General features: G+C 43.1%; 1 protein-coding gene across 3 annotated transcripts in view; it reads left to right on the forward strand.

Moving 5' to 3' along the window:
* The window catches only part of MTHFD1L (methylenetetrahydrofolate dehydrogenase (NADP+ dependent) 1 like), a 176889-nt gene extending 159532 nt beyond the window's left edge, over nucleotides 1–17357 (forward strand). For all 3 annotated transcript variants that reach the window (XM_057739867.1, XM_057739869.1, XM_057739868.1), the window contains 2 exons: nucleotides 9676–9796; nucleotides 16991–17357. In XM_057739867.1, coding sequence (XP_057595850.1) covers nucleotides 9676–9765 — 90 coding nt within the window. In that variant the 3' untranslated portion in view covers nucleotides 9766–9796; nucleotides 16991–17357. The remainder of the gene's footprint in view (nucleotides 1–9675; nucleotides 9797–16990) is intronic.
* The last annotated feature ends 219 nt before the right edge of the window (nucleotides 17358–17576 follow it).

Consider the following 17576-nt stretch of genomic DNA (forward strand, 5'->3'; position numbering starts at 1 on the left):
ACCACAATACGGTACAGCAAATGGAAGCAGAGACAATAGAAAAGAATCCCCAGGATCGTGACAAAGGGCGATCCCACCATCAGCTGTTTAGTAGGCCTGCAGGATGAGGGGCGCCAGCAGGATGGCTGCAAGGAAGACTGATCTCATGCATGGGGATATGAAGGGATGACCAAGGTGTCCGAGTGCATTAGTGCATGAATGATAGGCCTGTAGAAGGCTCAGCTAATGAAGACACAGGACAGTTATTAACTCTAGGAGAATTGGAGTTGTACAAGAATGAGAATGTAATCAGAATATGCATGATGGCCTTCCTGTGAATAGTATTTACATTGTCCTAATAAATCCTGATTAGACCCCAAGTAACGATAGCTCTTTATTTGAGCCATGGAAAGTAGAGGTGGGGGAGCACAGGTAGTAGGATATAAATGAGCTAAATCCTCATCTTCTGTATTAGAAAGCCAAGAGATAACATCTGAAGTTGCAAATCAAGAAAGAACAGTAATGATAAAAAGAAAGAGCTGAGAATTGATAGCGGTTGCCTCTAAGGAGTTGGAACACAGCTGGGGCGGGGCAGCGGTGGACAGGGAACTGTCGTTTTTTATAGTATGCCCTGAGAGACACTGTGACCTTTTAAGCCACGGACATGATTTACTTTGATGAAAATTCAATTTACAAAAAAGAAATCCATCATCTTGCTCTCTTGACGTTTCTCCTTGTTTTTAATACATGCTGTGTGTGTGTGAGAAACAGAAAGTGAGCAAGGTGCACGGTTGGTGAGTGATTTAGAGGTATTTGGTCCACAGTTTTCTTTTTCCTCCACTGCATTCATCCAGAGGAAGCAGGTCTCGTGGCTGAGGCGTCCCTGCCTTGTTAGGGAAACCGGGTGAAGAAGGGGAAAAACGCCGGAGGGACAGCTGGGTGCTCGCTTCCCAGGCAGGATCTGCACCCCCCAAGTCCTTTAATTACCATCCGCCCTTGTGATGAGAGATAGTGTTCTGTTTAGAGAAGCAAGTAGCATGGCTAGGAGTCTTTCAGTCCAGGAATTGGAGAAAGCTCACTGGGGAAGCATGTTTTGTGGATATTCATAAATGTACACGGAGGAAAGGAAATACCCACATAAGGACGACGTGTTCATTGGCTAGGCCTGCCCTAATAAAGTACCGTGTACTGGATTCCCCAAGAAACAAGAGGTTTATTTTCTCGAAGTTCTGGAGACCAGAAGTCCAAGACCAAGATGTGGGCAGGGTTGGTTTCTCCTGAGGCCTTTCTTCTGTGCACGTACATCTCTGCGCTGTTCCTCTCAGAGGGCCACCAGCCTTACTGGAGAAAGTTCCCACCCTTGTGACCTCATTTAATCTTAATGACCTCTTAAAAGGCCCTGTCTCCAAATACAGTCATGTTGAAGGTTGGGGCTTGAACATATAGATTTGGTGGGGAGACACAGTTTAGTCCATAACTTACTGTTAATCACTTCTAGACCCGTCTGAGGTCCTGAGCATTCAACTGGGATCTGGTCTGAACCACTTAAAAGAAAAAAAGAAAGAGAAATAGAGATGGCAGAATAATATAGGCCTCTAGTATTTAAAATAGTTAAATTAGGTGGCAGGGTGGTCATGAATTCTTTCCTAATTCAGTGTCCTGGTCAAGCCTTGCCCAGTTAGTAAACACTAGATGAGATAACTCGTCCCCTCCCCCTCCTGCTAGGCTCCCCCAGACCACACTCCTTTGCCTCTGTCCCAGGAGAGCTACAAAGGGGACATTAAAATAATGGATACAATTTCCCTCTGTCTTATGTTTTCCTGCTGCAGCAGCTTATTATCTCTGGGGAGGAGCTTTGCCGGGGTTGGGCGGGGGAGGGGAGGTGACAAGAAAAGGGAAATGCTAAATTACATGGGCAGCTATGACTTTGATAACACGCTCCTTGAAGAAAAAAGACCAGCTCAGCTAAGTAAAGGCAGTTTTCCTGCCCCCACGCCCTCCTCCTCCTCTCTTCCCTTCCCCTTCTCTCTTCTTAGAGGAGTTACAGAATAATGATTTAATTGCCAGTAGGACCTTGGGATAAAACACATGCCCAGAACATCACAGTTCATTTTCAGAAGATGAGCTTCTCAGAAACCAGAATTTGATTCCTTAATATTGAGTTTCCAAACAATGACACGTTATTAAATTGGTTTGTTTTGCCGAAGCTGGTGGAGATTCTGCTGGCATGCCACCTGTCCGTCAAAAGCCTGGGGAATGAATCCACTGTGAAATCTCAAGCAGGGAGGAGCATGTGTAAAGAATTGAATTCATGCTCCTGCTGTTCACAGCATCTTCTTTGGCCCTCACAGGGAGAGAAAACCTCTTTTCCTACAGACTGAACTAGGTTTAAAATCATACCTGTTTTTAGCCCCTCATCGCACTTCTGAAGGTTTCTCTCTCAAAATACCTGTCGTCAGTCAGAGGCCCCTGATTACTTGATACTTAGGTCTTCGTTACTGGGTTTAGCGTCAGATTTGATTGTCATTAGTAGGAATGACAGAAAGGGGCTTTTTTAAATTGTTTATAGAGCCAGAAAAATTAGGAGAAAATCTCATAAAACTAATGCACCCTTTTTTCTTACTAAAAAAACAAATAATTAGTCATAGATCAGATTTGTTTCCAAGTTTCCTTTTTCAGTTTTATCATAAATAACTTATAGCACACTTCATATAGACAATCAGGGTTGTATCTTCTGTAATAAAATAACAGTTGTATCCATTGCGTATTACACACTAAGCTAGGGTCCTTTCTTACTTTATCTCATTTTAATTTTGAAATGGAGCCTATAACGTAGATCTGTTTATGCTTATAGTGTAGTTCCAGGCGAAGAACCAAGACTCGATGTAACTTACCCAAGTACACAAGTAGTGCAGGAACGGATCCCTTCCCCTCACCCCTCAGAGTTGCCTGGGTTACTCCTGCCCATCAGACTTTGGTTACCTCTTCCAGCCTTGGCACTCGTGGTTCCCATTCCTAATTAGTCCAGGGAAAGTCACACAACCACCTTGAGACGGTTTCCACACCTGTCATGGGGCTACACAGGCCTCTCCCGCCTCACCTGTCTCACGGGGCTGTTGGCAGGCTCAGCTGTGATCCTTATGGAGAAATTAGGAGGGATTGGGAAGAAACTCCACAGCTCACCAGTCGAAATGAAGGAATGGAATGTGAAAATGTAATAGGATGTGTAGGTGTGACCTTTACCTACCATTTGGTAATGAAGAAGAACAAGGCATATGATGAATGAATAAGAACAAAATAAGTGATAGAGGAACCAGCTGGCTGATCAACAGTAGCAGTGTTTTAGAACTGTTTTTCTTGGATTTTGCCTATCCACCAACATTAGTTACCAGAGCAAATTCCAAACATAGTCACGGAATATCTTCCCTGAAATTTTTTTAAAAACTGATGTTACTTTTAGGTTATTTCAGTGGATAGTAGTGACTATTTATACTGTTCAGATGGGAGTAAATAATCCATGTCTCCCAGCTGATCTTTAAAGAGTAGCAAACCTGTTATTTTTAAAGAAAAAGTCTAAATGTTACTGTATGTGTATTATTTTGGAAAATTTTTAACAGTCAGAAGGCATCATTTACTCACTGCTGACTGCTATGAATAGTTTTTAAGGTGTAATTTGGAAAGATGCCACCCTGGGTGTAAGCTGTGTAACATTTTCTCGAATAAATATTAAAGTTTAAAAGGAATCAAGATTAAAATTATAAAGTAAATGAATTTGCTTTACAAATTCATATAAATTTATTTACATGAATACTGTAGCTGAAATCTCCGTAGCTTGATAGGACGTGTATTCCCATTGCAAAGCAGCTCATAACATTTCTTTGTGCAGTTGAAGCACACATGCTGCCACCGAGGGGCAACAACACTCAATGCCACGGTGTAAGGGAGGCAGTAGGGATCAGTAGTTAGGTCTAGGCCTTTGAAGCCTCGCTCTCTGCTTTTGAATTCCAGCTTCACCAGCTGTTATGCTTTTCCGCGCCTTATTTTCCTAATCTGCAAAATGGGGATAATGGAACTGTAATAACTTGGACCTTGTGGGGTTGTAGGAATTAAATGAGATTCAGGGAATGGAAAGTGCTTAGCAGAGTCCTAGAGATATTACCATTGGAGTTGCCAGGGCACCAAATTATTGTTTTGAAAATTGGTGAATAAAAGAAAAGAATCCGGGGAAAAATAATAAGGAGCCACTGAAGACGACATTCTTTCTCGCACTGGATATCACGGGGTCTGGCTGTGTGGCCTGGAGCTGCCCACACAGAGCAGGAAGCCTGGGGATGAAACCAACACCCAGAGGACAATAGAGAGAAGCCCTGGGGCTGCATCAGGCCACCTCTGGTCTTCCAGACACAGGGACAGGACAGACGGTGTCTTACTGAGCAAGCCAGCTTGGGGCGTTCCTGGCAACCACAGTTGAAAGCTGACTAAGGGTACCATCCTTAAAATCAGAACAAAAAAAAGGAAAATATATTATTTGGTGGGGAAAAAGACTTCTCAAACGCACAGTGGTCTTTGAACTTAAAGCTGTTAGTCCTTTGTAAAATTTGGGTTCTTTAGCTTATGCGTGAAAGGTGCCAAACTTCTTCGTTTCCTTTGTCGACATCCGGTCGGTCAGACCCTTCTGCTTCACATTTATTTTTCTTTTCTTCTAAAGAACATTCCCTAATCTCATTTTCCAAAAAGGCAGGGCCCGTTTACTTTACATACACAGTTGATCCTTGAACAACAGGGGTCGGAACAGAGTGGGTCCACTTCTACACAGATTGTTTTTCAGTCTAAATAGGACAGTATTACACAGTCCGTGATCTGCATTGGTTGAAGCCTCAGATAGGGAGGAACCTATACCAAGGGCCAACTATAAAATACACCTCGGATTTTCAACATCGCGGGGCAGCAGTGCCCCTACCCCCACGAGATTCAAGGGTCAACTGTAGAATGTGTTGGCAACAACGGTTCTTGGGTCTCCTCACTCCAGCCACATTCCTTTGTTTAGAAATTACCCGTTACCTCTTTTAAGTTTCAATCTCCCTGAAAATCAGATTTGAAATTGCACATGTAGAATTATCCAATTTCTGTACATAACTATATAAATACATGTTACACAGTCACATAGCTTATTTAAGAATAGAAAATTTCCAGAGACTTTGCACAAGAAATTGTTTAGAAAGGGGTCACCTCTGGGAAGCATTATTAGGGGAGCAAGACTTGGCTTTTTACTTCTATTATTTTTTACTTCTCAGTTGAAAGTATTTTCTTTTTGAAAGTGTTTTTTGTTGAAAGTAAGTGTTTTTTTTAACTAATGGAAAAGTTAGTTTGGAACAGACTTCTTACCACTAAGAGTTATAGTTTCCTTTACGAAAGAAGAGGAGTAACGGTACTTGCTCAGTCTTTTATTCAAGGCCATTGAGATAAATTGGAATCGTCCGCGCTCTGTAATACTGGCCCAATATGTGAGCACAATAGAGTCATCTTTATGGTGATTGAACTTGACTTCCATCTTCAAAAGTCAGACATTAAGAATTTATTATGTTCATTCTTTTTATATGAAAAGCAAAGAATGAAAAAGGTTTTTTTTTTTAACTAAAAAGTAGAAAGTGACCCAAATAGTCTACTTTAATGGTCTGTCCCTCTGGAAGCAGGAACCAGGTCCTGGTCACCCTGGTGTCCCCATAGCGAGTGCTCAGTAAAGGACTGTGGGTTGAATGAAGCACTCACTGGCCACCAGGAAAGGTAAATGCACTCTGACAGGACATGCTCCAAGCACCCACAGCATCCCCACAGTCATGGTCCGTGCAGGTAGATGTTACCTGACCCAGAAAGAAATCCCAGAGCCTCCCTCACCACTAAGTCAAGCAAGTGGAATCCCAGTGGTAGCAGCACTATTTTCATTGTCATGATTTTTAATGCCTCTCTTCTTTCCTTTCAATCACTTGATGTTTATACCAGCCATTTTTCCTCATGCATCATCTTAGAGTATCTTGTCTAATTATCCAAATGACCTTTATATATAAATGGTTCTGTCCCTCACATTCAAAGAAGAGGGAGAAGGGAAGAAACAAAGAAAAAGTCCAGTCCTTTAAAGCTGTTTATTCCCTGATTCTCTAATCATCCTCCCTTTTACTCATCTATCTAAAAAGGTATTTATTGCCTAGTATTGCTAGGCACTGTACTTACAATTCAGAAAACACTTTTGCTCAATAGCTTAAATTTTTGAGTTATTATTTCACCAAAAAGAATCTTTTTATTTAAATTACATCATCGTATAGACAGCCACTCCAGTTTTTTTTTTTAATTTATCTTGGCTGCGTTGAGTCTTCGTTGCTGTGTGCGGGCTTCTCATTGCAGTGACTTCTCTTGTTGCAGAGCACAGGCTCTAGGTGCACGGGCTTCAGTAGCTGCAGCACTTGTGCTCCATAGTTGTGGCACTCGGGCCCTAGAACACGCAGGCTTCAGTAGTTGCTGCGCGGCATGTGGGATCTTCCCGGACCAGGGATTGAACCCATCTGCCCTGCATTGGCAGGTGGAGGAAAGAAATGTGTAGAAGAGATTCCATTTTGGATCAAAATAGATGTGAGTTCAAATACTATTTCTTTTCTGAATTAAAATAAATCTGGATGATTTATCCAGTAGGAAAAAGTAGTAGATTTAGGGAGAAGTCAGAAAAGAAATTATTTCACAAACATAACAAAACTAACTATAGCAAGATTTTGGTTAAGTGGTATGATTCTATCACTTTATGAAACAGATTTTTTTGGTCATTTTTCTACTCATTCTAAGAGTATTTTACTCTTAATTCTGAATGACAAGTTTTAGGTATATGAATATTTTCTCTTTGCTGGTTTTAATGAATGTTTATAAAGACTATTCCTTTATAGACATTCTTTTATAAAGTCGCTTATAAATTTGTTTATAAAGTCGTTTCTCCAAAATAAGCTTAACCCAAAATCAATGATTTGGAAGATTTCATTGTAGTTAAAATTAGGGGCATGAAGGGCGAAAGCTCTTGTTTTTCAGCCTTTGTAAAAGAATCCATTAATGCAGCATGACAAGTAAGGACAATTTAGTGGCCCCTGGTTATTTTAAGCAGGAGGCCTTCTTCAAGGGCACACAAATAAAGTCAACATAATCACCACTGACCCCAGGCGTGGGGCCAGAGGTCAACTCCCAAGGGCTGTCCAAATTCTTCTTTCCTGTAGTGCCGTGCTGACTCCTGTCCGGGGCTCCAATCCTTTGGTCACAGAGGTTTTTTTTTATTGGAAGAGAATCTGATGCGAATGTGTAAGGTCTTGTTAACATAGTGATGCCTTTGACCTAGAGAGTTAATTTAAATTAGAGATGGGGCAGCTTCACTGTGGCTGAATGTGATTGCTCATTTCTTAAACTATAAAAAGCTGGTCCCTTTCTCCAAATCCATATATAAGGCATCTTAAAATGCTCATGTCAGAATGCAGTTAGGTAGGAAAATTTGGTGTAGAGTAACTGATAGGAGTATGTAGCCCAGGCAACTGGAAAAAATATGAACAGTTCCCACCAACGTCCTTTGTGTCTGATGTCTCAGTGCTAAAACATTAAGCGTGGGTTTCTTTCTGGGGTCTCCTAGGAGCAACCACTGTAGTAACCAGAGAAAAATGTTACCCCCCTGCTAGGCACAGAAACCTCAGGGGGATAAGTAGCCATCCACATACCTAAAGTTTTAAAGTACGGGAAGTCCCCACCTACAAGCAAGCTGTGCCAGAACTTCATTTGCAGTTCATTGCTTGGAACCCAGAGCACATTTTCCTGAAGACATGCAGTCAGGGGTGCCTGTATTCCAGGCAGGCCTCAGAAGCCTTTTTAGCCCATAAAATACTAAAGTGCAGTCCTGCTCAGTTATCAAGACAGGAGCTGGCCACTGTAAATCTACATGTTTTGTGCATCTGGCCACGTGGACCCACCTCACTTTCACTCTCACAGTCCAGGTGGTTATGAGGCCGCAGGTACACAGGTTTCCTCCCCGACCTGGGAAGAAGTAGCAGCACTCAGTTCAGGGTGAAAGGGCTTCCCCCTCCCCTTCCTCCTTACCACCTCGCCCCCTTCCCCAGGAGCTCCCTTAACCGGGGCAGGGCTTCTCAGATGGAAACGTGCACACAGATCCTCTGGGGATGTGCTGAGACTGCAGATTCTGATTCAGCGGGCTGGGGTGGGCCCTGGGATCCTGAATTCCCACGGGTTCCTGGGCGATACCAATGCTGCTGGTCCACAGACCCCAGTTTGAATAACAAGAGTGTATCAGTAGCATAGAGGGCAAGAGCGGGTGGCGGACAGGGAAATCCTGTCACTACAGAAAGGACCTTGAGAGTGAGAGACCTGAGCTCTATGACAGAGGCCTTATCTGGGTTCCTCTGGTGCTGAGGACTTTGGGCCTGGTGGAAAGAGCAGGTAGTACTGAAATCAACAAGGAGCCACTTGTGCAGGAGCCTCACACTCTGGGTCCTGGACCCGTGTTTAGTGTGTGGGCATCACCAGAGGAACCCAGCTGGCTTCCACAGCTCACCAGGGGTCTCTGGTGCAGGTGGACAGAGTGCTCTTTGCAAAACCAATCTGGAAACTATGCAGCAAAGCAGTGAGACACACGGGCCTGGTTTTAATTCTGTCTCCACCACTGACTAGCTGTGTGTCCTGAGCACATGCCTTTGTATCTAAATATCCTCTGTCCTCATCAATAAAGTGAGGCTGAAATTAGTGCCTACCTCTAAGGGTGATGGGGAACGTAAGTTATCTATGTAAAATTCATAGAGTATAGAGTGCCCAGATAGTGGTGGCAGTGGTGGTGGCAGGGGAGGAGGTGGTGGTGGTGGTGGTTAAATGAGTAATTTGAGATTACAAGCTACGTAGTCCAATTTCCCATTTTGTTGTTTATTACTTGTGTGGCCTTGGGCAAATGATTTAACACCTCTAAACCTCTGTTTTCTTCCTTGTAACACAGAAACAATAAAAGTACCTACTTCATAGGGTTTGGGGGAGATGAGAAAAGTAAAGCACTGGGAAGTCCCTGGTGGCCCAGTGGTTGGGACTCCGAGCTTCCTCTGCAGGGGACACAGGTTCAATCCCTGGTTGGGGCACTAAGATCCCGCATGCTCGCAGTGCGACCAAAAAGGAGGGAAAAAAATAGTATGAAAAAAGTAAAGCACTTACACAGTGCCTAGCACATAGTTAGTTTTCAATAAACAGCAGTTATTGCTAGTAAAGTAGGCCAGCTATCTGGAGAACAGGAGTTTTCAAACTGTGCTCCAAGAGTTAAAGATTTTACAAAAATGTGTCTTGGGGGGGTGATCAGGAGGCCATCACCACACCCACTGTCCCCTTCAGCCAGAGGGGCTCATCTTTGTTGGGCTTCAGCATTAAGATCTGACTTAGAAAAAAGATTTTGAAAATCACTCTTTTGGAGCTTTGGTGTGCTGTGGGACCGTGGGGGGATTTCATTTCCTTAAACAAAGATTGAAATAGCAGATGGTGAATTTAAAAAGATACATGTATATATAAAGCAAAGTTACATGCGGCTGAGTTGAATTATATAGTTAATATATGTCATTAGATATACAGTGTCCAGAGTGATCACGCTGCGGCACTGGCTAACATATAACCTTCTGTTCTCTCCCCTAGATGAGCACCATGCCAGGACTGCCCACTCGGCCCTGCTTCTATGACATCGATCTTGACACGGAAACAGAGCAAGTTAAAGGCTTGTTCTAAGTGAACAAGATTTTCACAGGACCCAATTCAGGTAGGCTGTTGTGCTTTTTCTCCCTTCCTTCCTTCCTTCCTTCCTTTTTTCTCTTTCCCTTGTTCAAATGTCTTTCAATTTTATTTTGTTTTGTTTTTTGATATTTATTACAGAAATGGTCTGATAAGTAATTACCTCACTTGGTTACTATGAATTCCTACCAAGTTACAGCCATGCCCTCGGTCACTCCTGGGTGTGGATATGCAGTGAGATGGTCAGGTCCTTGGTGTGCTGGACCCGATTCCATTGAAAGTCAATCACACCATCTCTAAATACAGATTTGTTTAAGGCATCTTTTGCCCTAACAAAGGAGCCCTGTAAACTCATTATTCTTTTTCCATAATTAAAACTAATATCTGCTGTCATTAACTACACCAGCTGTACCTTCCTCCCACATATCTCTTGGTACAGAGTTAGAATCATGTGATAGAGAACTCCCAGTGTTTCATTTCCTGGGGCTGCCATAACAGTGTCACAGTTAGGCGGCTTAAACAACAGACATTTGTTCTCCCACAGTTTTGGAGACTAGAAGCCCCAAGTCACGGTGTCATCCAGGCCCTTGCACTCTCTGAGATTCTGGCAGAATCCTTCCTGGCCTCTTCCTAGCTCCTGGTGGTGGCCTTTCATCCCTGACACTGCTCTGTCTCCCTGTGCGTCTCTGTCTCCACGTGGCATTCTCTTCCTAAAAGTACACCAGTCGCACTGAATTGTGGCCCATCTTATTGACCTCATCTTAACTTCATTATACCTGCAAAGACCCTGTTTCCAGTTAAAGTCACTCTCAGAGGTACTAGGAGACCAGGACTTCAACATACCTTTTGAGGACACAATTTAACCCCTAACGCCGTCGCACAGCAGGTGGATTGGGCTCTTATACCACTGGAAAGATTCACAGAGATAGCACAGATCGTCTAACTCCGAGGGTCCTGTGAGTCACAGGAAGGACAGGGCCGCAGACATTAGAGCCCTTGATGACCCAGGATCCATCCGCACAGTGTAAGAGGTGGGGCTTGCCTTGGAGCTGGCTTAGGCGCCCACAGAGGGGGGCCTTTGGTCTCGTTCCTGGCTGCCCCTTGGACCTGCAGCCACACCTGCTGGCTTCTGTCCTAGCTTCTTCCCAGCATAAAGAAAAATGACCACCCCCCCAATCCTCCTCCCTGGAAAACTCCCACTCGGAGTCTTAGAGACTTGGAGCTGCTTTTCCCCATCCCATGTATCAGATACGTCCTCACCACGTTCTCAAGGCACATTCCCTCCCCCTAGACAACCTCATTCCTTCTTCCCACTCCCTCCTGTTCCTGTTCCTCAGCCCAGCACCCGTCCCTCTTGCCAGCATATTCTGGGCCTTTCAGATGAGCTTGCTTGACCTAAAGACCCTTCTTTCCAATTGTCTCTTGAGTTACGCCCTAAGCCAAGCACACAGAACTCTCGCTTTGGTTTGTGTCACTATCAGTAGTGAACACAGGGAGATTTTTTTTTTTTTTTTAGTAAGTCTTTGTCACTAAAACTCCGAAGACAGGCTGTGATGGGAAAAGTGAGTGACACATCAATACAAGTTGTGGAATTGTTCGGTTTGGGTTATGTGTGTGGTGTTTGATGTTGTTTGTATGTGTTTTTTTGCTGAGGAGTGGGACCTGTATTTAGTTTTAACCACAGTCACATTTAGTGTCTTTGTCATTTCTGAAAAAGAAAACTCTGGAAAAGGAACTAATGGAGACTAATTTAACAGAGAAACCCATAAACTTGAGCTTTGATAACAGAGTTATTTTGGTATTTTGATATGACTCTGTGTGTGTGTGTGTGTGTGTGTGTGTGTGTGTGTGTGTGTGTGTGAATGTCTTGGGTTTCCCAGCCAGGCCTTGGGAAAATCACAATATCATTCCTCTTAAACTTTGACCCTTGTCCAGACTAATCTCCCTTGTCATGTCAACCCATTATGCTACATTTCTGCCACTTGTGATTTTCTTCAGAACAAGTATGTGCAATTCTTTCATCTCTCTTGGATAGATGAGTTTTTTCCAGCCTTTTGGTCCATTTTTATTTGCTGTCCAAATAGGTCATATAAATGCAATTATGCCTTAATTATTGCAGTTAAGGCTCAGGTTATATCAGGTGTCGTATCCTTAGCTTAGCAGTATCTACATCTAAATCCTTTTGTTCAAGTTCCCTGACAAGTATCCCTCTGGACTTTATTCAAAGACTGAGCAGGGGGACTTTCCTAGTGGTCCAGTGGTTGAGACTCCACACTTCCACTGCAGGGAGCACAGGTTCGATCCCTGGTTGGGGAACTAAGATCCCACATGCCGCGGAGTACAGCCAAAAAAAAAAAGAGAGAATTAAAAACAAAAAACAAAGACTGAGCAGAGGGTGGGGGTCAAGACACTGGCCTGTGGGGATTCCCTCCAATGGGCCGGGCACTGTGCTCAGCACCTCTCATGCGCAGTCACTGCATCCTTTGCAGGCAGGTGTTGTCCTGCTCCCTGTGGTCATGGGAGAGGGTACCTGAGGGATGGCCCTGATCTACTGGGTAGCACATTAGAGGAATAATATTGCCTTTCCACTGCTCGGCCCTGCCTCTCGTTCCACAGCTGTAGCAGGAATTGCTTTGCCATCTCCAGTCACGTGTCACACTGGCCTCAACACAGTGCGATGGGTAGTAGTTATTTCAGAGCTGCAAAAACTCTGGCCCAGAGACATCAACAGGTTGCACAGCTGATAAGTACAAAAGCCAAGACTCAACACTTACTCTCAGTCTCACCCCATCCTTTCTGCCCTAAACCAAAAGATTTTCACAGGGTAAATGAACTTTGGCCCTTTCTGGAAGATGGTAACCAGCTCTTTGAACAGACCCATAATTTGGGGATAATTGGGTGTTTTTGCTTTTGTTTGTTTGTTTTGTTTTGGCTGCATTGGGTCTTCATTGCTGCACGCAGGCTTTCTCTAGTTGTGGCGAGCAGGGGTTACTCTTCCATTGAGGTGCAAGGGCTTCTCATTGAGGTGGCTTTGCTTGTTGTGGCTCATGGGCTCTAGGTGCGCGGGCTCAATAGTTGTGGTGCATGGGCTCAATAGTTGTGGCACACGGGCTTGGATGCTCCGCCGGCTATGGGATCTTCCCAGACCAGGGCTCGAACCCATGCATTGGCAGGCAGATTCCTAACCACTGCACCACCAGGGAAGTCCCCGGGGTGTTTTTAATAACAAAAGATAATTTTGGGGGTATTAAACACTATGATTTTGTAAAAATTCTTTTCAATCAAAAGTATACTAGAGCTCTCTCTTACTTAACTCGCTTATTGAATGGCATTTTCCCACTCACTTATCCAAGGCTTCTTTCTTCTATGTGAATTGCCAAATCCTGTTCTAGGCTTGGTAGGCAGTGTTTCAAAACCCATCACTTGACGCTGCTTGAATAATCGCAAACGATCCAGTGTTGTAAGAGAAAACCACTGTACAGAGCAAACATTCCCTCTCCGGGACTCCTCAGACCAACGACCCCGCAGACGTTCTTCCTGCTTCCTGTCCCCTCCCACATACTGCAGGCAGGGACCACTCCTGCTAACAGTCACAGGTCTGTGGCTATTAAAAATGCATAAAATAAAAATGTTAAGACTTGGATGATAGCTTAGACAGATTCGGGTATCGGGAAAGGAAATGTCTGGTGGGTGGTTTTGCTCACATCGTGGTCAGACTTCAGATCTTTCTCTGAACTCAGCTGCAGGGCATCACTCTCCTTGCAAAATGTGTTGCAGATGTGACATGTCCCACGTAGCAGAAGATGCTCATTGATGACTGCTGTCTTTCCTTCCACTTCCTCACCATCCCTGCTTATCTCACCCTCTAGGAAATGGTGTGAGACTTAATCTGAATGGGAGGTGCCAAGAAATCACCAGAATTTGAGCTCTTGCTTCTTCTTTCAAAGCTTCCTTGTTGTGCTTTCACCATTGTTAGAATAAGGGCATGATTCATTCTTTTGGATGTTACCAAATAGAGCTAATTCAAATAATTATTTGTCCCAATGAAACTGATCCTGCGACATTACTGGTCAGTCTTTTGTTTGAAAATAATTGGATTTGGGGGTTTGATCCCCTACCCCCCGCCCCTTGGGTTTCTCATTTTGAAGCTTTATCACATTTCTGGGCCTTGTCAGGATTCAAATGAACTCCAGAAAGCCTGGCAAATTTCCTAAAGGATTCAGACACTGCCTTACTTCATTCTGATGTGCAAAGTTTTGATTAGTACGGAATCATATTGACTCTGGCCCTGCTATAAATGTTAGTTACTACTTAAGAATTGTTTTTCTGGAATTGCGCACACAGAAAGGAGTGTAATACCTGCTCATGTCTCCCCTAAACTGTCTTTGGAGTAGAAATTTTCAATGGCATTAATAATTCGACATTAACCCTGAATGGCTGCTGCTGCAGGCCCTCTGTGCACAGGGCCTCTTAGCCCCAGGCTGGAGGCCACTCAGTTCCAGGGCTCTTGGGAGAGCTCCTGGGCTCTCCGATAAGTTCTGTCTTTTCAACAAGCAGCTGAAAAATTGTGCATCACCGTTGTTGCTTCAAGAAAAAGTTCTCAGTTCCTCACCGCGAGCCCTCCTTGGGGTAGAGGGAGCCCCTCTTTTCCGACTCCCAGGCAGGAGCCAAAACAGGCTGGCAGCCCAAGCTACTCAAATAAAAGACTGTGATGATCAAATCTAAACATGACATCTTTAACATCTCTAAAAGATAGTGATACGCAAATCTCCCCTTTCTAACTAAAATGGAATGTTTTTGAAGCCTAACCGTTGTGAAATTCTTAATTAATTCACTTTTAAAAGAAACTTCCCGGGAAGTGGCGGGGGTGGTTCTAATATTCTTTTTTTTTTTTAAATAAGGCAAGAAAAACACTGTTCCAGCAACCTCTGCAAAAACATGATTTTTCCAATAACTCTACATCTATACATGGTTAATAGAATATATAAGAAATTATTGTTCCGTGAGAAAAGTCAGAAGAGGTTCAGTTATGGCATTAGTTATAATCTACTGCTTGCTTTAAAAAAAATTAGAACTTGGAAGGTGGGGCAAAAGTTGTAACCAAATGCTGTGAACATGAAGTGCTCTCCGTTTTGCAGAGGCCATTTTCTAATCAGACATTCAGGCTGATTACTAAGCACCCAGTGACTATCATGCAGCTTCACTAGTGAGAGAAATAGACTTCGTTCGCCTCAATGCAAAAGCAAATCTCAAAAAAAATTCATGATACAAATGATTCTCAATTATTCACGTCTCAGGTTTTAAAAAATTGTCAAACTGTGTCATCATCAACTTTACAAATACCATCGAGGTTAACTTTTCATTGTCTACTTTAAAGTCACTTTGGTAGAGTATTTAACTTTCACCTCTCTTATTCAACAACGGGAACCAATAAAAAATGGTCATCAGCAAAGAGAAGCCAAGAGCCATTACTAATAATTAACATAAGGGTAAATACAATGACATGTTCTTAGTTTAGTAGAAAGGAGAGAACTTCTTCCCTCCCCTTATGGGGGGTGTGTGTGGGTGGGTGGGTGGTGTGTGTTTTATCCCCGTGGCTGCTATAACAGATTACTTAGTGGTTTAAAATATCAGAAATGTATTCTTTCACAGTTCTGTGGGCTAGAAGTCTGAAAACAGTATTAGTAGGCTGACATCAAGGTTCCAACAAGGTCACACGCCCCCCAGAGTCTCCAGGGGAGAATCCCTTCCTTGCGTCTTTCAGATTCTGAGGGCTGCCAGCAGTCCTTAACTTGTGGCCACACCACTCCAGTCTCTGCCTCAGTGGTCAGTCACGTTGCCTGGGCACTTTGTAATTTCTTATTATTTACATACTATGATTGGATGTCTTACATAGTCTATCTTCCAAAAGATTTCCCTCTAAATCAACTTCTACAATTGTTTTTTTCCCACTGAATAAACAATAAACAACTGATTCACTTGCACCTTCACTATTGCATTTCTGATGTTTTTTTTAATTTATATTCAGACTTTGTATACTTTTACCAACCCTTTGAGTGTTCTGAAACATAGAACCACAGACTCTAAGCCCCTTTAAATACAAAACGATTGATATGGAGGTTGCATGGTTAATCTGCGGGTCTTCCACCGAGCCCACCCTGCTCTCCCCCAGCATCCCCTTTCCCTCCCCAGGAGTCACCGCCTCGCATCTAGGGTCACCAGAGCCACTGATGGGAGGCTGGTGCGTCATTGAGAGGAGGGGCGAGGTCTGCACCAGGCAAACCTCCCTTCCTAACACTGAAAATCTTTTCTTTTTGTTAATGTTTATTATGCTTGTGATACTTCTGTTTTCTGTTTACTTCCCTGACTTGAATCAGACATCAGGGAAGTATTTGAAATTCTTAGTCCCCTGCCCTCATCACCGTCTTCTCTTCTGAAGCTAATCAAGCATCCTTTCCAACTCCAGACCCTGCCCTCATCCGTGGGAGGCCGGCTCACTGTATTCCAGCCGAGTTTGAACTCTTGGCCCAGTAGATGAATTCCTCCGTGTATAAATGCAGATCAAAGGCCAAGTGCTTGCATTTACATTTCTCCTGGTGAACTTTTTTTTTCTTTTTTGAACTTAGGTGTTTTGTTTGCTTTGTTCTTTTTAAAATATAGTTGGCTCACTTCTTTTCCTAAAAGATTGCAGGATTCACAGTGACAGAGAGTTCTTAGTATCCTTTGAGGGAAAACAACAAAGCTTTAAGAAATTCCAGATCCACTCACTTCCATTCTTGTCCTAAATGCATTTTTCAGACCTTGCTGTCTGTGCCTACTGTAAAAGAGAAACTGAAATCCAGGGCAACAGGATTGCTAATCTAAAACCCTGGGTATTCTCACTTGACAGGACCCTGGAAATTTGTAGATTCCAAATTTAGAAGTCATGGAATTTTATCCACAGCCCCCAAGCAAAATCTTTTAGGAAATTCAGAACTGCTGCCTGCTGTGTCCATGCTGGCTCGGTCCTGAGTGGTGCAGAATCGGATTCTCCACTGCTTATAAGTCAAAAAGATTCCAAGCAATGATCCCAGCCTTGTCTTGTGAATAGAATCACTTACCTGCTCTTGAATTTTCTTGTGGTCTCCAAATTTAGAGCTATAATATGTGAACAGTTTGACACCAGAGGAAAAAGCTGTTCTTAAACCACTGAAAGAAAAAAAATTTTTTTTCTCTTTTTCAGGCTCCACAAACACAGACTACACTCCTTGCCTTTTTGCAGCTGGAGAAGAAAGTGAATTTGAAATATGCTGTTACGCAATGCTGGGGAAATGGTGAAATAGGCCAAAGATTTATTCTTTGTTCAAGACGAATTCTGTTTGTGAGAGAGTGTAGCGTTCAGGAAAAGGACCTCCACCAAGCCTGAAAGAAACTAATTTATTTTTCTGTTTCTGCGAAGTTTACATTATTTCCCACTGCTTACACTTTAGCATGTTTATTTTATGGGGACTGAGGGATTAAAAGAGTGTGAACTAAAAGGTAACATTTTCCACGATGCGGTTTTCTATTTTGTCTTTGCATTGAAAATAAACATGTATGTAGAAAACCAACCAGCAGGTTTTCAGTGCCAGATAAAACTCTCGGCTCTCTAGAGGTAGCTGTTTATGGTGGGGTTGTTACCTGACACCAATTTCCTGGAAAATTGTGACTGCAACCAGAGTTTTATAAACATAACAAGGAAAAAATAACAGACAGAGAAATATCAGGTCAATTGTGAAATCTTCTGATTGCTGGAAAGTTGCAATATCCTTTGGAACAAAGTGCATTTT

The sequence above is a fragment of the Hippopotamus amphibius genome, chromosome 6, assembly GCF_030028045.1.
Source record: "Hippopotamus amphibius kiboko isolate mHipAmp2 chromosome 6, mHipAmp2.hap2, whole genome shotgun sequence".
Lineage (NCBI taxonomy): Eukaryota > Metazoa > Chordata > Mammalia > Artiodactyla > Hippopotamidae > Hippopotamus > Hippopotamus amphibius.